This window comes from Athene noctua, chromosome 19, assembly GCF_965140245.1.
Source record: "Athene noctua chromosome 19, bAthNoc1.hap1.1, whole genome shotgun sequence".
Lineage (NCBI taxonomy): Eukaryota > Metazoa > Chordata > Aves > Strigiformes > Strigidae > Athene > Athene noctua.
The window spans coordinates 5,188,796-5,209,989 of record NC_134055.1 but is presented as its reverse complement, the minus strand read 5'-3'; the positions used below and the strand labels follow the sequence as shown (position 1 = coordinate 5,209,989).

The window sequence follows — 21,194 nt, the reverse complement described above, 5'->3', positions numbered from 1 at the left end:
ATCATCCTCCTTCTCAGCTCCAAATACTGTTCTCAACCTAAAATAGGACCTTGCATTTCATGCAGATCTCTGGAAGAGCCTGGTACGTGTGTATACAATAGACAACAAGATCCTTCAAGAGAAGGATTGGTCTTTCGTCGCCAAGAAGCTTCAGCTTAACCATCAAGCTGCTTTAGGAAGAGGATTCTCACCACATATGAATGCATTTACACATACAGAAATTCTCCACAGTGTAAGAGTCTGGTCTTGTACAGCTGGATAGAAACCTCCATCTTTCAACAATACAGCATCACACCCAACAAGAGGCAGAGTCCTCCTCTTTTCCTTGCAGAGCTTCCAACAGAAGTAGAAGTTTGAAAGATAGGGAGTACGTTATAAATCTCCTCACTTAAATAGTTTTATTTCCCAAATGGTGACAGTTGGCAACACAGGAAATTGAGGTATCTGTAAGGCACTATGAGAAGTTTGCCTAAAGCAGGAATCAGCACATTCTTCTGGTCCGCTGCCTCTGAAAACTTCAGTTTTCAGAATGAGCTACGGCTATACCTGAAAAACATCTGTTGAGGAAAACCAACAAATAACAGATGATAGCATCTTTAAATATCAGGGATTTCTAAGCCTACTAAATATTTCATAAGAAGCTTTGATTCTCCTAGGTACACTGTAGTCCCTTCCAAAAAATCAACTCTCTGCAACCCTATACAAGCAGCAGCTATCAAGATCTTCACTGATTTAAAAAAAAAAAATAAAAAGGAAAAAAGAAAAATTAGTTCTATGTGAGACTGGATTTATCAATGATTACATAAACTCACAATTACCACATTGTTTAATAGCAATTGCAGCACCAGGGGTAGAGAAATGTTATATTTAGCTTCCCCACAAATAAGTGGGAAAATATTTCCTGTATGTTCCACGAGCAAGGAGCTCCAAGCAAAGCATGACAGCGACTCCCAAACACATTTGCAGGACACTGCTTCGTGCTCAAGCTGTTCTCCTGGGATTAAGGAGGGGAAGTGAAACCGCTTAGGTTTTCACTTGCTTTAAACTTTTTGTTTTTAAACTGTGCATTTTAGAACAATACATGCAGCATATCCTCTCTTTCTGGGTCAGTCGCTCCTTTTAGATAAAAGCATATTGTTTCCCTGAGGGTAGGGAAGACAAGTGAACTGCGAGAGCCGTCAGGGCCAGACTGCCTGCCCAGCTTCTTCACTTTCAGGAGAGAGATGTAACAGACAAAGGAAAAACAGCACTTAAAAGAAATTACAGATTTATTTTTTTTTATAGAACTGTGCATAAAAATAATTTAAAAGGGCAAGTTTCAATAGATTATTTCCCAATCCAGATAATTATCAAAAGTCTTTTGGAAAGTTACAAAGAGTATTGGAGCAGTTTTGCATTGCTCCCATCATGATGACACAGATTCGATGCTAGGCTGGTGGCTGAAGTTACCCAACAGCTTTCCGTGCCTCAGATAACAAGGCTCACAAAGGATTTTGAGGCATGCACCTTTTATTAGCTCTTCTCTACTTTAACTAGAATTTAAGGGTCGTTTGGATGAGATGCTGGGGGATGTGGTGTAGGGGAGAACTTTGTAGAGTCTGGCTGATGGTTGGACTCGATGATCCCGAGGGTCTTCTCCAACCTGAATGATTCTGTGATTCTATGAATTCTTTCTTGCAGCTTGTCCCTAGACCTGACAGCATGGCTGCTGTGCCCACACTTTGCTACAGAGCGAGCAAGAGAGATATTCCATATCTGTCAGCGTAGAACATCTGCAGTTTAACACCAACAGGAGATTGAGAGACCATCCACTGGTTTGAGATACAAGCAGTAAAATAACTTAAGACTGGTATGTAAACAAGGACAGTATTAACAACTGCCTTGAATGACAACGCATGCATGCTAACAGCCCAAGCAAAATAACTTACTCCCTTTTAAATGTTATATTTTGGGTAACAACGGTGAGTAAACTTTTTTTTTTTTATTTAAACCAGAAGAGCAAAGAGATAGCAAGTTAATTTAACTCAGATTTCTTTCTGTTCACTATCTTACATTTATCAAGAGAGGACCCAAAGAAAACAGGCTTTCAGTTTTCCCCACCAAAGAAGATGCTATAAGGGAAGGATGGGAAAGCCCCCCCACTTGACAAGATACTGTCCTGCAAGACAGGCAATACGGTATAGATACTGGGAAGCAGGGTCAAAGAATCTGGGGTATGGAGAGAAAAAGCAACAAGCTAGATTTTTCAAATCGCCCTAGCAGAGCACCTGTGAACACAGTGTTTTTACTTCACTGCTTTTGTTCATGATGGGACTACTGAGCCCACCCACTCTAATGTAGATGCATACTACCAGGGCCCTTCCCTCTCTTTGACTCAATTCCTCCTCTTCCTCCCAAAACCACCGTCTTTGAGGGATGGGAGGGAGAACCTGCTCCCCTCAACTACCCCCAAACACACACAGAGAGAAGAAAAAAAAAAAAAAAGAAATCTTATTTTGTGTTACAAGATAAACAGCGGCCTTGACCAGCACCAAGTAGCCCCTCTCCAGCTCATGGCATCTTTACATTGTCCTGCAGTACAGTCCTGCCTTCTGCCATTTTCTGCTGACATGGCACGTCAGAAGACAACTGTTCTGCTGTATGGAAGGGAAGATTGCAGTCTTATTTCTCAAAAGTGGCTGCATAACCAAAGGCCAAAACAAACAGCAGAAGTCTGGATGGACAATTAAGGGAATTTTACAAGTCATCAAGTGACCAGAGGGCTGTAAATGTATAATCAACACTTTGCATGAACTACCCTGAAATGAACGCTCATGAGATGCTCTATGGCAATGAGAACAAGAAAAAAAACTATAAATAAAAGTCATCCAATTCCAGAGTGATTCAGATCAGCTACTCCCCTGAATCCATAAAAGCCAATTATAACTGTTTACAGGGCATACTTAATGCAAAAATTCAGTTTGAGGACATCAATTTCACCCTTTCTCCTTGTCTGAGAAGTTTATCTCTAAAGCAAAAAGGCATCAAGCAATTTAAAAGAGAATTCATTTCTGTCCTCAAAATTCTTAGTGACCTGGAAACCGAATTAGACACAGCCATATGCTTGCACACCAACATGCTTCTTCCTTGCCCACAAGCTGGAACAGCAAAGTTCCAGCAGTTACCACATTTATTTTTTTTCCAGAAACAGCAGGGTTTCATGCAGCAAGTTAGACCCTTATACTACCCATAAAAATTAATTAGCAAGATGAGTTTTCTTTTAAGAGTTAACTTGGGAGATAGAGTTATCGGTCCATATAGAAGGAAGCTACAGTTTACAACATACTGGTTGAAACAATTTCACTTAAAACTGAAATAATCAAGTCCTCCTGCTGAAGTCAGCAAGGATCCATAAGAATGGCAAGCATGGCAGGCTCACAGGACCAAAGCCTTCCTAAGGACTAAAAAGGTGACTGCCCTGTCACAAGCCCTCAGCAGCCTCGGAAGGATCATCATCTGAAATGATACCAATGGTTTTGATTAAGAAATAACTTTGTGACAGAAGAGGAACACACACAAGCTCTACAAAATTCTGACAGAAGAATGGAGAAACAGGCAACCCCAGCTATCTAGGAAGAGGCTAAAAGGGCAGTCAAAACCCTAAAGTGTGGCTAGGAAGTTATAATAGGAAATGCAGAAGTACTCAAGCAATAGCAGTTAAGGGCAGAATATGAGGAATATCATTTCCACTTTAGACAGCCAGAAAAGTATCAGAAAGTAGAGTAATTATGAGACCCAAATCCAGGCCAGAAAAACAATCACACACTTAGTTTTGCATAGGGCGACAAGGATTTAGAAACACCACTGATACACCTTCGTACTGTGAGACTGAAGAAAGAGAATATAGATATATATATACCAAAAGCTGCATTCTCTGGATTTATCAGGCTCTGGAGGGAGTTTATACATTTTTGATCACTACTTAGTTATTAAATCAGTACAGTTTCAATTTAATTTAATGGTTAGGAAACAGCCTGGCTGTTCCAGATGGGAAAGCCTTAAAGAAGACAACTGATTGTTCATATATATATAAAATATTTAACAAAGGAAGGGGTTATGCATCCAAGTGGGAGAAAGGAGGAAGATCCCAAGAGAGACCTACCTATTCTCACAAGATGACTTAAATGCAAGATGTATGGGGAAAGAAATAGTGGAAAGGGTACAGAAGTCAAAAGGGGGAAGCAAACTCTGAAGTAATGCAGCACATTAAAATTTATAGCAGAGACATATAAGCAAAATTAATCTGTGTTGCTAAATAAACATACCTTAGGAGAGTCATAAGAATGAAAGAGGAAGGGAAAAAAGTGTTCTGACAGCTAAAATGCTGTCAGGGCAGGCAGGACCTGTCAAGTAGCTGATCTACTTTCAGAAGAGGTTACCTAACACAACAAGAAATATTTTCGGAGTAGTTGGCTTCTTCATCCCCCCCTCCTATGACAGAAGAAACCGGGATTTCAACTCTTCTCTCCCCCAAACATTTGCAAGCCAGACATAACACCAGTGTGATAATGCATGAGGTTTTTTTAAGGAAAAAAGCTGAGAACTAAGCACTCACAAAGTGAAAACGAGCTCACTGTTTCGTTCTTATCCTCAGTTATGTTAGAAACAAGCCACATAAAACGGTAGGTAGCAGTTTGGGGGGGTTAACATGCAAGATTTTACCATACAGAATTACTAAACCGACAGCCTGTCCTAAGTTTAAAGAGCACGGAAAGCAAGAAGTCTTTCGAGGCGCCTGCCTCACTTCCTGATCCAGGGCAGCGATGAGAACATCTGCTCATTCTGCACATCTCACCCGGAGATTTGAAATCTGGCCTTTCTGGATCTGCCCTGGGCTTGACACAGCCCCTCGAAGATTATACACAGCATTCAAAAAAAAAAAAAAGGGGGGGGGGGGGGAATAAAAATCTTAGCTCTTCCCAAAGGAAGGGCCGCGTACTGAAGATACCCAGAGGGTACTGTCAGATTAAATCATCTTAAAACAGCCGAAGCCGGAACAATGTCAGTGTGCTTCCACGCACACCTCCCGCCTCTCTGCCCCCACACACAATGAAAACAAAATTAAACCCGGCCGCTGTTATTCCGCCAGTTCCGCGCTGCAGATGGGGCAGCAGCACCTTTCCACGGGGGCCGAGGCTCGGGGCGGGCTCTGACCAGGACCCTGCCGGGGGGACCCCCCCCCCCCGAGCTGCGGTACCCAGAGCCCTCCCGCAGCCTGAGGGCTGGCTCGGCGGACACCCCCCAGCCCTCGGTGGCCCAGGCCGGGCCTGCCGGGGGGCAGCCGGGACCCCCCGCCTCTCCCTTCGCTTGTCACCAGGCCACAGCGACGCATGCGCAGCGCCGCGCGCCGGACCCTAACGGCCACCAACCGCCGCGCTCCCCTCAGCGCCGGGCGGGCGGCGGGACTCACCGAGGCGCAGGGGCTGGAGGTGGCGCTGGGGGTAGGCGAGCGCTGCACCGTGACCAGAGCCATCGAGGCACGGCGGGGCCCCACCGTCCGGCCGGCGGGGGCCTTACTCCATGGCGAGTGGCGGCGGCGGGAGGAGGGCGGGCGGGGAGCGGAGCGGAGCGGAGCGGAGGTGGCGCCGCGCCGGCCGCAGGGGGCAGCAGCTCCACGCGCGCCAACGGCCTCTCGCCAACTGAGGCGCGCTGGGGCTGGGCCGGCCGGGCACAATGCGGCCGCAGTGCGCATGCGCCAGCTGTCAGCGCGGGCCCGCCCCCGCGCCGCCGCCGCGGGTTAACCCCTGCCGTGCCGAGGGGCTCCCCCCGCCCGGGGGTGTGTGTGTGTGTGTGTGTGTGTGTGTGTGTGTGTGTGTGTGTGTGTGTGTGTGTGTGTGTGTCTGTCTGTCTGTCTGTCTGTCTGTCTGTCTGTCTCTGTGTGTGTGTGTGTGTGTGTGTGTGTCTGTCTGTCTGTCTGTCTGTGTCTGTGTCTGTCTGTCTGTGTCTGTCTGTGTGTGTGTGTGTGTCTGTCTGTCTGTATGTGTCTGTGTGTGTGTGTCCCTGTGTGTGTGTGTGTGTGTGTGTCTGTGTCTGTGTCTGTCTGTGTCTGTCTCTGTGTGTGTGTGTGTGTGTCTGTCTGTCTGTATGTGTGTGTGTGTGTCAGTGTGTGTGTGTGTCTGTCTCTGTGTCTGTGTCTCTGTGTGTCAGTGTGTGTGTCAGTGTGTGTGTCTGTGTGTGTCAGTGTGTGTGTGTCAGTGTGTGTGTGTCAGTGTGTGTGTGTGTGTGTGTGAGTGTGTGTGTCTGTGTCTGTGTGTGTGTGTGTGTGTCTGTATGTGTCTGTGTGTGTGTGTGTGTCAGTGTGTATGTCTCTGTGTGTGTCTCTGTGTGTCTGTCTGTGTGTCTCTCTGTCTCTCGTCATTCCCTTTCCGGCCTCCCAGCCCCAGAGATGAGTTTCAGGAATGTGTGCCAGCTTGGCTGAGGCCACCCCGAACGTGGCTGCTGGCAGGGCGCTCTGGTATGTGACAGTGAGGGGTTTTTTTGGAACGCTGCCCTGCTGGGAGCGGTGTCAACGCGCATGGCACCGTGCGCTGGGAAAGCCGGCCTTCATGCTCACACACTGTGGCTTTTCCTTGGATTGGGGGGCTAGAGCCACTCGCTGTAACAAAACCAGCGTATCCATCACTTGCTGTAACAAAAATAGGCATATAACACCTATTTATACATCAGCGCACGAGCCCGAACACCAAAAAACTAGACTAATAAGTACACATGACATTCTAATCATTCAAACATCCCCAGAATGCAATACTCCCCGACCGTTTGCGTTCTGAGTCAAAGATCCAACACTATTAAGCTTCATTTGTTTAGAAGTTTCAGCCTGGTGCTACTGAATTCGTGGGAATGATGGTGAGGAGGTAACTGGGATCGAGGATTGTCTTGGGCATCTAATGACAACACTACATGTGATAAACTGAAGCCAGTCTAAATAGTTTAATATTTAGAGCAAAGTCTTCTTTGTCAAGAGCGTGTATAAACCTATAGATTCCTTTTAAGCACATGGTCCCTCTTGCTTTCATCTGCTCCTCAGACTGACAGGACTGTACAGGACTCTTCTGCCCCTGTAAATATAAGCACCAGAAAAGCCACGGGGTAGCTCTCTAGGTTATTCCCGTCACAATCAGCATCAGGGCGGCTCTGGTAGCTGGGCTTCACTGCAATGAAGTCAGGCTCGCTCATGAGGCGTTTTGCCTCCTAGCGGACAAGCGAGGATGAAGGATGGGCTCCCTAAACTGGACCAAAGCTGAGTTTACAGAGCCCACCGCACGGCAAGGCAGGACCTTGAACACGAAAGAGTCCAAACAAGACCCCAGTGGGATCCGAGCACATGGGGAGAATAAGTAAAACCCACAGGTAAATGAAGAGTCATTGTCTTCTGGCCTTTTACAGCCATCATGTTGTTATTTTGAAACACAATATTTGTGGAAAGTATGCTAGCAGCACGCTCTGATTTATGGCATAGAGATCACAAAAATGCCTTCCAGACCCCTTTTAAATGAATATCCCCCAAGTTCTGAATATTCCACAGCTTCCCAATAAAACAGTATCTTTTTTTCTGAACAGCCTCTTGTTCGGTCCCTCCCATTTATTTATTAAATGCCTTATCTTTTCTGTGGGCAAATCTGCAATACAGATGTGGTTTTGGTGTATCTGTACAGTCAATATAGATTGGCAAAGACTCTTCCAGATGCAGACATCCTTTTGCCATTATAGATAAAGCAAGCTGCAAGTTTAGGGAGAAAAAGGACTGCTCTCCGCTTCTGAGTTGCATGTACCAGTTTTTTTCACGCTTTCAAATGACACAGCTAGACCACTGTGTAGCCACTTAGGTGTGGCTACTGAAAAAAGCTCTATCTGTAGTTTCCACAGAACTTTTTTCCTATCAGTATTTGCTACTTGTTCCAGCCATATAACTAAACTGCATAAAGTGTATTTTTCAGACCGTATTAGTCATGTTTTTATTTAGTTTGTACCCAATTCAGGAAAGACCAGATGTAAACCGTTAGCTAAAAACATCATGGATCAACAATATGATGGAACACATGGGAACCTTTTCATTTTCAATAATTTTAAAGATTATTTAGGTTTGCCACTATATTCATTGTAGATGCTTTATGTTGTATTTTACTCAAATATGGTGTTTGTTCTCCAAACTACATTTTTCTGTCTTCTTTTCTGTGAAACCGAAAAAGTGCTTTGTCTCCTGGGAAAGCATTCCTTTCTTTGGGGTAAAAATGATCCTTCATCACTTAGTAGTGCCTTGGAGAAGGTTTTGGGAACATAAGAAGCATGGACTCAAGTGCTTGGCTACATCTTGGTTAAACAAGGCATAGTGAAGCTTAGCAGAGAGATTCTTTGTGGTTACCAACCACTGTGTTGAGGTGGTAGCCAGATACGAGACCATGCTGCTGTAAAGTTTTCGCCTTGATTTTCAGTGGAGGCAGGAGTCACATTTAAGGAGGGGAAAGTTTTTTCTTCTCTGGCACATGACAGGAATCTTAACGCTATTTACCTTTCTTTAAAGTGTAATATCTAGGTTGTTGTTTTGTTTCACGCAGACAGATTCCTGCAAATATAGGGCTGCTTCAAGGTATGTATCTTCTGTTCAGATACGTCTGGGTTGATACAGGCTACAAGTTCCCAGAGTATTCTGGCAGTTCCCTCACCTGGGACTGGTGTTTCATTCTGGATTTTGAGCAACAGTCATGCAGGGATTACTATCAAGAAATTATTATTAAAACCAGCTTCCAAAATAGACTTTTGTATAGTTTTCATATAGCCTGTAGCTCTTCCAGGTATTTGAATGTCAAACTTTTTAAAAAAACATTTGCCACAAGTAAATAATGGAGTGGCTATCTACAGTTAGCTAAAGGTCCAACATATCACTAGTAACTACAATAATCACAGATTGCAATGGTCCTCCGAGCCATCAGGAAGGTATAATTTGCATATGCAGTGTTTTTTAGCAGCAGAATTTAAATGTGGAGGGGGAAGCTATAAGGCAGATGTATTCTGATTGAAAAGAGCAATTAGAGGGCAGCCTGTGGTCACAGCATCATGGTTGGTACAAAAAAAGAGACTGGACGCCTGTGGTCTTATTCTTTCCCGTGCTGAAAGCACTGTGGTCAGCACCTGCAGCTTTAGCCCAATATATCATTTAAGGGATGTGAAGCTATACATGAGCTGGTTTTGTATGCATTTCCAAAACTGACTATTTTTTTTAATACTCTGCAAACATTTCTCCAGCTAACACAACTTATTATTACTACATGTCAGGGCTTTTATTGCATAGTCTTGGCATCAGCTGCAAAAGGCAACAGAGTGCTCCCAAAATGTATCTTACACAGAAAAATAAAAAAAGATAGAAGAGGCAATTCCAGCAAAACATCTGTGATGACATATTCAGCCCATTATTTTGTCAACAGTGCAAGTATTTGATGGCATAATAAAAGGATACACTTTGCTTAGCAAAAACATTAAGGGATAACAGCCAAGTTAAATAGGGTGCAATTAAAGGTTTGCTTAACCCACGGGATTCCACTTCCAGAAAAATAAAAATAAGGCCATTTCGATCCCTCCTTCCAAGTTCTATTTGTATGCTCTTGTTTGGGGGTAAAAAAAAAAAAAAGTCCCTTTAAGAAAAGGGAGAGTATTTTTTAAATTTATGTTTCATGCTGAAAAAAGAAAAAGTTTCGTAAGTTAATCATAATAGCAACAGAATTCTGAATTGCAAAGGGAAAAAATCAAGCCCGCCTGGGAGAAGAGATAACAGGAGTTAATCATGTGCAAACTGCTTTGAGGAAAAAGTGCACAATCCAGTTTGAAGCCTCATTTTAAATTATTCCTGTGCACTAATTTTCTGCTTCATTTTATTAACATAATTGATGCTATACTTCAACGCATCTTGGAAATACACTGCAATGAGCATATTTCCTTCTGATAATTTTTTTTTTTCAAATAAATATCAGAGAAATTATAATTTATTATAGCATATTTTTCACATGGAAGTTGACTTATGTGTGTTTTGTGGGTCTTTTTGTGCTATGTTTCCTCTCTGCAAGCAAATACTGAGCTCTAAAATCAAGTCAGTGTTGCAGTGTGTACAGCGTATTACTACATGGTAAGCCTGGCATTCCAGTGGTATCTGAGAGTGTCCAGGAGAAGCATTTTTTCAGAGAGACACTTTGCACAGATGGCCAAAGGTATATATAGAACTTAAAACTATACACATTTTTCTGAAATATGGTCAGGAGTACATAGAGGAAAATAAACGTTGCTGGGTACAAACCAGGAATTTCTATAGTGTCCTACTTTCCCGAAAAGACAGTATAAAAATAAAAGAAAAATCGAGGCTTTTGTCCACTAAATTATAATTGTTATTGTAGTTTCTGAGCAAATTCCCTCCTTGTGAAAAACCTGTACACAGCATGCACACTTTCTAACTCCTATGACAGGTCTTAGGAACAAAACTAAACCTTTTTTTTTAAGGGCAGGATAAATATTGTACTGGGTTTATGTTGGAACCCTGGGTGCATGTTACTAAGAGCTATTTCCATTTCCAGAGTTTTACAAATTAATTATTATTTACCTTGGTGTTGTGGGTGCTATAATAAATAACAAGTGACTTGATGAAGATGACAGAGAATGAAATTTTTGAGTCCGCAATTAAAACGCCAGAGTTCCTAAACTAGAGAACAGATGTGACTTTGACAGTAACTATATCAGATGTTGGGAAAAATCTGTTATTTATATTAAACCTCCTCTATTTCAAGTTTTGTACCAAGCTCAGCTGTCCCATAAAATGGAGACTAATACTCTGCTAGGGGCTAGGGTACCGTGCAGCTGTTCCAGGGACAAATACTGTAGAAAAGGCCACAGTTCCGTTTTCTTTCAGGTAGACAATCCAAAGATCATGCCTTCTCCAGTGCAAATACAAAGAAAGAAACAGCATTAGATAAACCTTGTTTCCTGGCAGAAATTGCCATAAAATTCTCAGTTGGAATTCCTGCATAACACCAAGGAAATCACTGAATAGGCACCTGATTTCCATTAGTGTAGATGAGGGCAGAATGACTGTTATAGATGGTTTTGTCTCTTTTCTTCTTCTTTCCCTGTGTTGCATATTATTCTTCTTCGAGAATATAGGAGAAATTATTAAAGGTGATTCATCAAATTCCTTTAGATTCAGGTTTAAAGGCACTCTAACAAAATGGCACTATAAACTCCCCCCTTATTAGTGCTGTAAGTGCCCTTCCTGCAAAGCTACTTCAAAGCAACACAGGTCTTTACAAAAAAAAGAAAGCCTGGAAATGTTTAAATTGGGTTTGTAATTAATTTCTTTTTATCTCTCGGATTCTCACATCTGGTTAATACACTCCTCAGTTCAGCCTGTAATGGACTTATGACAGTTCTGGACATCACGAAACTTGAATCTGAAGGTAAACCTCCTGTCACTGGGCACCTGTGGATTCTCTCTCTGACTATTGGTGTCCTTAATGTTGTCTGTTGCTATTCACAGTCTTTTTTATTTTATTTTCAGTCATGTGATGCAACGATCTAAGTTCAGTACAGAAGAGTCTGTTGGGCTGCCAAAGCCAAAAGACAACCTACAGCAATTCTGAGTTGTGGAAGAGACATAGCAACCTTTGGGATTATTGCTTAGCAACTGCAAACACACAGAGGAGTAAAACTCACAGCCCGGCTCCACAGCAGGTCCGAGAAATCCCTAATTCACTTTAAGATTTTTAATGGCTGAGAACAGAAGGGCATATATTAAATTCCTGCTCATTTGCAAAGCCACTTTGAAAGCAGGAGGAGTAAGATCTTGTTTGATACCCGCTCCAAAGGTAAGAAAAACAGTTCTTCAAAGCTTCAGAAAGCAGAAGAGAAAGTCTTTTTAAATTTTAATTGTATTGAGAAGAAGATCATGTATGAAAAGTGTATCGGGCTCTTTGTGATTGGCAAGATAAACATGCACTAACTACGAAGCAGGTTAGAGAAAAGCAAAACTATTTCAGAGCGATAGTGTCAAAGAGATTGGACTCTGCTTTTGAAAAGACTTTTATAACTCAAACTTCTCCAAAATAGTTACTTAGACAAACTTTAGTCTTTCCTGGCCCTATCCCACCCATCAAAATCCCCTAACAGAATAACAATGAAACCATAAAAATCTTATTTATGAGCAGATTTGGGTTATGTACAGAAAATGGAGAGATAATCTTTTTGTACCTGCAGGGATTCCAGCAAGAATATTTGTCTCACAGAAAGGAGCCAGGGAAGTGGCATCCTACTAAATAATGAAAAGCTTATCTTGCCTTCAGCTTGAACAAAGGCTTACAGGAAACTTTATATCACATTTCAAATTTCCTGGGTGTTTCTAAAGCTTGTCTCTGTGCACCATGCTTACTATTATTTGGACAATCAAGCCTCCCCTTGGGAATGTCATATATGTTATGGGCCAACTTCTCAACTAATGTAAATCAGCACTGAAGTTTATGAGCCAGTGGTGTCTTACACAAACTGGAGGTGCGTCCCTGTAATCCTCAACAAATTCCAAGTTTCGGGTCCTGATTCTAGCATTCCTTTGTTGTTTAACAGTTATATGCTGTCTGTATGTTTTTCCATACCCTCCTAGTCTTCTCTGTCTGTCCTGCATGAAAGCAGTGGGCATGGTTCTCTGTGCTCTGCTTTCATTCTTGGAGTTACGTGAATGCCATGGAATTGAGATAGAACAGTCACACTTCGTTGTGTTGTGTTTTGTTTTGTTCAGAGGCATAGAGATACTTTATAAACATTTACTAATCCTCAAAATCATCCAAACAAATGGTTGAGAGCAGTGTAGAAAATATATTCGTCAACATTCAGAATCAGTCACCTCATAAAGCAGAGTGCAGTTGTCACTTTAACATTGCACAGAAACTGCAGAGCAGTTTCATAATGGATGTTAAAAAATAACAGAAGTATTTGAAACTGCAAGAACAGTTTATTTTGGCACAACAAAACCAGCTGATTTGGAATGTGACCAGAACATTTGGTTAACACCCTGCTTTGAACCAGAAAAAGTCTGGTTTTACAGATAATTGAAAGAAACTCACCTAAGCAAGGAACAATTTGACAGGGCTGACAGTTTTCCCTTTCTACCATTATAAATCTGGACTCTTTACAGCTTGTGTCCTTCAGTGGCAAAACCAGCTACCATCTTAAAACCCTCTGGGTGGGTCAGGCAGGCAGCTTGATCCATAAATCCATCTCACTCCCCAGCAGGTAATTATCTTTGAAAACAAATTATCAGGAGATGCCAACAAGCCCATGGAGAAAACAGATATAGAAATTTAGTGCTGTGAAACATCCTACCTATCCAAGCAGTATTTGGATTCAAACAATGGTTATGAACCAGAAGGTCAACATATTAGTAATTACATTTGTGTGCCAGGAGGGCTGTAGATCACATTTATGCATTTCCTGGAGGGCTGAACTCTCTTCAGAACAGCTACAAATGCTTAAACATGAAGAGTAAAACATATCAAAAGCAATGGTATTGCTATGGATACAAAGGCCTTAGTGGAAAGCACTTTTAAATAAGAGCTTGAAAACGATAGTATGGCAGCAAGTTCAGAGTGGTTTCATCTTTAATTTGGAAAGGCGTTAGGCTCTCTCTATTGATATCAGCATTCCCTTGTTGTTGTTTAACACTGGGCTGGGTGTTTTGCAGCATGCTGGTGATTTTTCATGCTTTGAATTGAGTCGTTAGGCAACGTTCTGCTCCATTCTGTATGGGTAAGTCCCATTACAGATGCAGTTATGTGTGGAGACATATAGCAATGGTCTTCCAATTGTGCCATGTGAGCAACTCAGTTTTTTCCTGGCATTTCACAGAATTAACATATTGAGAAGAAAACAGCGGAGTCTGGGAAATTGTAAAGGGAGATATCTGCAACTCTCTATAGGTCTGTCTTTTACAGACTAACCTACAAGATTAAGTGCTTGTGAACAGCTTAATTACAGAGTTCATGGTATAGAGTTTCCCTTTCTGTATGAGCGCTGCCGACCCGTGCACCTGTGTCCTCGTTACCTGAACAGAATGTCCAGAGGAAAAGATAGTTGCCAAAGTTGAAATTAAGTTATCTGTGGGACAAGCTTCCTCACTGTTTCTCACAGCTACAGAAAAGATGAAGCAGAAGGTGGCATGTAGAGAAATCTTATTCATAGGTATCTGGTATTTTCCATTACTTGCTTGCTTTGTCTCTTATCCACTGGATTTTCTGGAGTAATGGAATGGGACCTAAACAGAAATAATGATACTAGGGGTGAGAAGAATCCACTGGTTTGAACTGGGAGACAAGAATTCTGAGCACTGTTTACCACTGGGTTTCTGGGTCTCTAAGTGACCTGGAATTAATCATTTCTGTGTCTCAGTTTCTTCTCCCGTAAGAAAGGAACACACTTATTTAGTTGCTCTGTCTCCAAGGGCTATTGTGATACATAATTAATCTTTATAAATCATTTACTGATCTTTGAAATAAAGGGGCTGTATTTATTTAAGAGTACAAAGCAGCAGTAACAGAATAAAAAAGGAACACAGAAAAAGAATATTAGTTAATTCCTAACAATAGATTTTCTTCCTGTGTCATCTGCTAGGACACTGCTGCATCTTTTGGCATTATATAACATATTGCTTCTGTTCTGTGTCCCAGTGATTGAAGTATGGCTGCTCAGCCCGAAGAAGCTGCCCAAACTGCAGATCTAAAACAACCCAGACTCGGAGGTAAGAATCTGGCTGCCACAGAACTGAAGAGAAATCAGGGGAATGATGAGCTGCCATGTCTTAGTAATTCTGCTCCGTGGAAAGAGCGTTTTTATGAAAAGGTACATCAGAGGTGTCTGAGACTGCAGGAGACAAAGGTGAAGATGATTCGCTCACAAAAGGCAAAAGAAGAAAAGGTCGAGAAGAGAGAACCCTGTGACTGGCTGTTCAAAGAGTGGTTCAGTGGAGACAAAGAGACACTAGATACTCGCATCTATTTGCTTGACAAACTCCTACCTACATTAATCCCAGGAATGGAAAAACTGTTAATGGAAGTGGAAAGAAAGAATGTGCTCACACCAGACAAAAAATCAGCCAAATTTAATCCCATTATTTTTCTTGGAGAATATCTGATGAGACATAACCCTCGGTACAGTATTTCTACCAAACCAGGCCCGTACCTGAGAGGAATGAAGATGGTCACGGAGGAGCTAAAAACTGAGATGCCTGGTACAACATCAGAGAGGTGAGAGAGTTGAAAGTGTAGCTGGTCGCAAGACCAGAGCTTGGTGTCTTGGTCTCTGTTTCACAAAAGGAATGGTGTGACTGCAGTGTCGAACAAAATTCACCTTATGGAGTGTAGTGCCAGAGATGGTGGTTGTCTCTCATAAAAAACTTGAGAAGCAGGACAAATGCCAGAACATGTCACACAAAATGAAACACTAGTTACTCCTGTTTAAGGCAATATTCTGCCCTTCACAAGTATATAATTCCTCTTTAGGCTCTATCTTAATTACAGATGTGGAATGCAAACTGCTTTCAAACCAGTCTAGGTTAGTGACAGCACTTCTTTAGGGCAGGTGTTGGTATCAAAGGTCTGTGCACTCTTCAGATCATTTCTTCCATATTCTGCCAAACTTAATATAAAGACAACCTTTTTTTTCCTCCTTCGGGATGATTTCTCTTGACCAAACCAACAACAATATTGTCCTGGCAGATTGTAGAAACTCCTCCTGGGATTTTATACTTTCAGATTCTTTTTTCCCTTTAAAGTAGAAACTGGTTTGTATTTTACTATGTTGCTTATTTTTGGGGTGTATTCTAGGCTGCTTGCTTTAGTATAATATTTAATGAATATTGGATGGGGGTTCCATGGCATGTTACATTATGCTAAGGTTAGAATGTGAGTGCATTAGGTGAAGAAAAATGCTTTCATTTTCATTGTTATGAAAAATATAGAAGTGAACATCTGTGTTTATAGATGACCCAGAGGTGATTGTGAATGATGTCAAAATTACTTTCGCTACTAGATCACTTTATTCTATATCGGTGTTGGTAGAATAACGACTTCTATTTGAATGGCTATCTCTTCTATTTGCATAAATATTATGCGCAGCTTGAAAATTGGTTTCAGGGTTTCAGTGTCAGGAATTAGGGAAGTAAAATGTTGACAAGTCTTATGCATAAACTCTAAATGAAGATAATTGAAGTTCCCAGTATTACAGTGAATTAAAAAAAAAAAAAAGTTAAATCTCTCCCTACTGCTCTGAGTTTCTCTCTCTCCATTTGTAGTCCACATACTGTTACAGTTCATAGGAACATGCCTTGTGTGACTACAACTAAAGCAGTATGATAAATGAATTTCATGCAGTCACTTACCTCCTTTTTCCCTACAAATAATTATAACTGACAGTGGTCAGTGTGTAAGAGCTCAGCTTGTTTTTTCTTCATAAGCAGACATACAGTAGTACAACTAGAGCTGGTAAAACATTTTCAATTTTATTTTTTAAATGCCAGTCCACTGAAACAAATGAACTGGGGAAACATCTTCTTTTTCAGTGACCTTTCACTCAAGCACAGACTGTCGGGGGGGATGTTCAGGATGCCAGCCTTGCCACACCTTTGTTTTGGGGACTGTTTGACCATTCATACTGCTTCACAGAGGGACACATAGATGCAGGACGTTCAGAACCATATCTCATTTTCATTTTGCAAGAGCAAGTAAATTAAAATACATAACATTTCCTGGAGTTTTGGGTTGGTTTTTTTGGTTTGTTTTTGTTTGGTTGGTTGGGTTTTTTTACTAAAATTCTCTTAGCTTTCATTGTGAATCACAGCTTATTTCTGGAAAGGTCAGATTTTCCTATAGTGTTGGCTACTAGTGACACGTTATCTTGGCCTTGGCTGTTAAGTCCATGTTTACATTTGGAGACAGGTTCTCAATTTGTAGCTATCAGAGCTGATGCAAAGGAAGTGACTATCAAGATTTGTAGAAATCAATCTCTCCACAGACAGCACCGCCAAGGGGATTTCTGTAGCCATAGCTGTAGCAGGTTTTGCATATCCGCTGGTAGTACTATCATGGGATTTGCATTCACAGCAGCTCAGGATTTACATATTTGTGATGGCAGTATTGTAGGATTTGCACAGGATTCTTAAACGACAGCAGCACAGAGGATTTTACTGACACCATGTAGCACTGAGACTCCTGATGTGAGTCACTGGCTTTCTAAATAGGAAAAAGAATGTTGCAAGAGAAATGCCAGTCTGTGCTTAAAATCTCTCACATAAGCACCAGAAAGATGAGGAGTGAAATTCTGGCCCCAGTGGAGCTCCCAGCACCCTTGACATTACCTTCAGGAAAGGCAGGATTTCACCACAGGTTCTTCTCTGAAGCTTAGCAGTGCTCAGTGAGCTCCTCCAGTCTCTCCTTACCTGCCACCTGACTGGGAGGCAAGGCATGCGGGAGAACAGATGGGAGAATTTCCTTATCCAAATAGATTGATACCTGAAACAGACTTTATTTGTCCAGGGATGGTAGTCCTTCAGTCTGAGTCACCCATCCCTGTGTGGGAGTCAGGCGGCTGTCTTCCTGAAGGAACATGTTTCATTCTGCAGGGAGAAGTCACCCTCGCTGCCATCTCATCTTTTCTGGAAGTGTCTAACACTGAAATGAGCTCACTTTGAAACGAGTGCCCAGCACTGTTCTAGTCTGGTTTGCCCTTATTGTCTAGCAGGGAAACATTTTGTCCCACACCAGGGACACCAGGCAGAGGATGCAGCTGCCTGGTGTTTTAGGACCCTAGAAATAAATGCAAAACTGCCCCATAGTGCAGGTGCAGTGTGCAGTGTAACTTGTGCAGGGCACTGCCCAAATTAACCACCAGAGCACCTTGGCAACTCCTAGCATAGCCTTAGCTCTCCCTTCAGCTCGCAGACCGCTCCCGAGGAGCAGCTGCAGCTAGAAATGGTCTGGTTTTCTCTGTTTGTAGCATACATTGGAAAAAAATCTGTTAGTCCATTTAACTTGGTACCTGCTACGCACCTCTGCTTTGCTGTGTCTGTGAAGGAGTCAGAAGATGATAGGAAATTATTTTACCCTTCCCCTGCTATCAAAGTGCTGGAGGCTGAACTGCCTCAGCAGGCACTTGTGCAATGCCCAGAATTGATTAAGGAACCCAGTTATCCATTAAGAAACCTCTGTGATAAGTGGCCATGAAGAACAAGTACCTAGTGATAAAACTGACTGTGATCAAAGTGTGTTGCTGTAACATGTTAAAGGCCTTTCTATTCATTAAAGAAAATACTGGTTTATAATTTCTAGGATGACCCCATAGCAACAGAAGAGAGCAGGGACAGGGTCAGCCCATCTTCACAGTATGTTAAACAAAGGGAAGAAGGGAGCAAAAATCATTAGTTAAAATACAGTTTCTGGACTAGTGTGTTCTCAGGTGTACAAGAGAAACAATTCTCCTTGCTCTGACTAGCTATAAGAAGGTGTAAGTGAGAGCCGCAGAGGTGTGCAGGGCAGACGGCTTAATGCAGAGAGATTCCAGCAGCATCAATAAGCAGACACTGTTCTCCCCATATGAACTGATGCTTTGGCTTTAAACATTTTGAACTTCCTAAAGGCTTTTTTTCATTTCATAAATGAACAAAGCCACACCCAAAGCAGGTAAGTTCTATGGGATCAGTCTTACTCAGTTCTTTCGTTGTCTGAAATGGAATATTGGAAAAACACGGCTGGGTGATTAGAGAAGCAAAGAAAACAGAAGGATGAAGAAAGGGAGGTACTTTTAGTCCAAGCTTGCAAACTCTGTGTTCAAAATGACGGAGAGGTTGGTGTATTATCCCTGTCCTTAGGCAGTAAGGACTTTATTGTGTGAGACTGCTTAAAAAATTTCACTGAACATTCTTCTGTGCCGTTGAAGTGCTTATGTGAAATGGCACTTAGGCTTTGAGACAAATGCACACTGATACAATTTTGTTGGTAAATCAAGTGTAGCAAAATTAGACACCTCCCTTCCTGTTAAAATTGGAAGGAAATTGAAGGATGACTACACAATAAATTATGAATGCTATTATAAATGTGAAGGTAAAATTTATCACTGTTGAAACGACACAAACTAGGAGAGCTGTACAGATTATTTTCTCTTGAATGTCTACCATGTACTCTACAAGAGGATCTCTCCACATGCACGTATCTGACACTCAGAGGTTCTTTCTTCAAGTTCATAGTTACACTAGATTTCAGGAGGTGATACATGTCAGAATATAAATAGTCTCACTTGCTTGGAGATGCTCTCTGAAAACAGATTACTAATATCTAGTCCAATAGTCACGCTAGTAATTTTGTGCCTCAAACATCAAGTATTTGTTTGGAAAAAAATCTGCTTATACTAAAGGGACAAGAATTTCAGCAAGAACTTAGTTCCTTTCCTTTTGTTCTTCAGGGTAGGCTTAATCTATCTTAAATAAGTTTATGCTGGTATCTTTCTAAAGCATATTTCCATGTCCTACAGGCTGGCCAGGATGAGGGCTGAGACAAAGAACAAACGTAAGGAAAGAGAGCAGGTGGACAACATGAAGTCTCAGCTGAAAGAGATGAGAAAGGAGGCGCTGGCGATTCAGTTCAAACAGTGGACGGTGGATGCCAGTGGTAGAATACCAGTTGCACTGGTAACTAGGGAAGATCCTTGTTAACACACTGCTATGATTGTTCCAGACAGGAGAGAAGAAGAAGATTGTGATAGTGCCGTCTGCCCCGGGATGGCAGCATGGAGCACAGGGATGGGTAATGGCCCTGACAACCCTTAGGGTCAGGGTGCAGGTCTTTGTCTCCCACTTAGCCTCACCAAGCCCCGATTCCCCATGAGCGCATGGAAGGATTGCAATGTGTTCTCCACAGAGACCCGTGGGAAGATAAATGCCCCATAAGGTACTCAGACACTCCTGAGGTTGTTGGATATGTACCTCATCACTGGATGTCCTTCTCTGCAGCTGGTTATCCCCTGGGATCCCCTTAAAAAAGGTCTGGGGCAGCCACTCTTGCTCTTCTGTGGCCTCCATTAAAGCTTCTTTCTACCCCTGTGACTCACACAAATTGACGTTGCAGCTCATAAAAGATGAGGTCTGCAGTAATTGTAATACATCCCTGGGTACAAGCACCTTTCTTACAAGTCACACGAGGCCCCTAGAAAATTATCCCGTGGTTACACACAGCACAACATAGACAAGGCTTAAACTTAACAGGGCTCACCTATGGGTGGTAAGAAGCATGGTTGGCCCATAGGACTGATTGTTCCAGGTGATTTATTTTAGTAATTGCCTACAATTGTCTGCATGAAACAGGCCTTTGACTATCACCTGATTTGTAGGTTCAGAGTGCCCTGGGGTCTTTTCCAGATGTCATTGCTTCTATTCCCACAGATGTGAGGAAAGGTGAGTTTTCAATGTTGTCTTTAGTTTTAGTGTGGTCTGAATTTTGATGCAAACTGTGAGCAAGCAGCAAACAGCTTGGATAAATAGAGAAAGAATCTCTAAAGGTAGTTACACCAGCTAGGATATGAACCCCAAACCTTCAGACAGATTGAAAGGAGACTGAACCACCATGTTGTTCATTAATACGATCTTGAAAAGTAAGGAAAGAAGTTTTAAAAATCTTTCAGAGAGATAGAAGGATCAGATGCAGGCCCTTTCCACCTACATCCTTCATTAGCCAGACACTGCCTTGTGCTTATCACAACTTTTAAGAATCACTGTAACAACCTCCTTCATCTACCCTACCCCATGGTGTTCCTTGTCTCACGGGAGGTCTTGGAAATCCCACGGACAGCTTGGCATACCTGGAGGTATGGTCGAAAGGTAGGACTGAAAAAATTCATGTCTGACTGTGTTGTTACCTTTTGTGGTTTGAGGGGAGATGCCAAATAGCCCATATTGTCTCACCATTCCTTCCCCAGGCCCAGGCATGCCAGTGACACATGCACAAGGGCCTCTGTACCAGAGCACTCAGCACAGAAAGGAGTTCCATAATTCCTGTCCACTCTATGTAGCTTACACTTGACCTCCCCAAATAATGATAATTGAATTGATAGAGCCAGGAAGCTGGAACACAGAGGCTGCTGCCAGCCCT

The 21,194-nt window shown here is 42.2% G+C and overlaps 2 protein-coding genes across 2 annotated transcripts in view; one reads left to right on the top strand and one right to left on the bottom strand.

Moving 5' to 3' along the window:
* SSH2 (slingshot protein phosphatase 2) overlaps positions 1-5,527 on the bottom strand; it is a 104,330-nt gene extending 98,803 nt beyond the window's left edge. Inside the window, exon 1 of the mRNA XM_074923299.1 lies at positions 5,450-5,527. Within this exon, the coding sequence (XP_074779400.1) occupies positions 5,450-5,512 (63 nt within the window). The 5' untranslated portion in view covers positions 5,513-5,527. The remainder of the gene's footprint in view (positions 1-5,449) is intronic.
* EFCAB5 (EF-hand calcium binding domain 5) overlaps positions 5,405-21,194 on the top strand; it is a 42,531-nt gene continuing 26,741 nt past the window's right edge. The window contains exons 1-5 of the mRNA XM_074923300.1: positions 5,405-5,480; positions 11,576-11,882; positions 14,730-15,305; positions 19,582-19,738; positions 20,437-20,500. Coding sequence (XP_074779401.1) covers positions 14,740-15,305; positions 19,582-19,738; positions 20,437-20,500 — 787 coding nt within the window. The 5' untranslated portion in view covers positions 5,405-5,480; positions 11,576-11,882; positions 14,730-14,739. The remainder of the gene's footprint in view (positions 5,481-11,575; positions 11,883-14,729; positions 15,306-19,581; positions 19,739-20,436; positions 20,501-21,194) is intronic.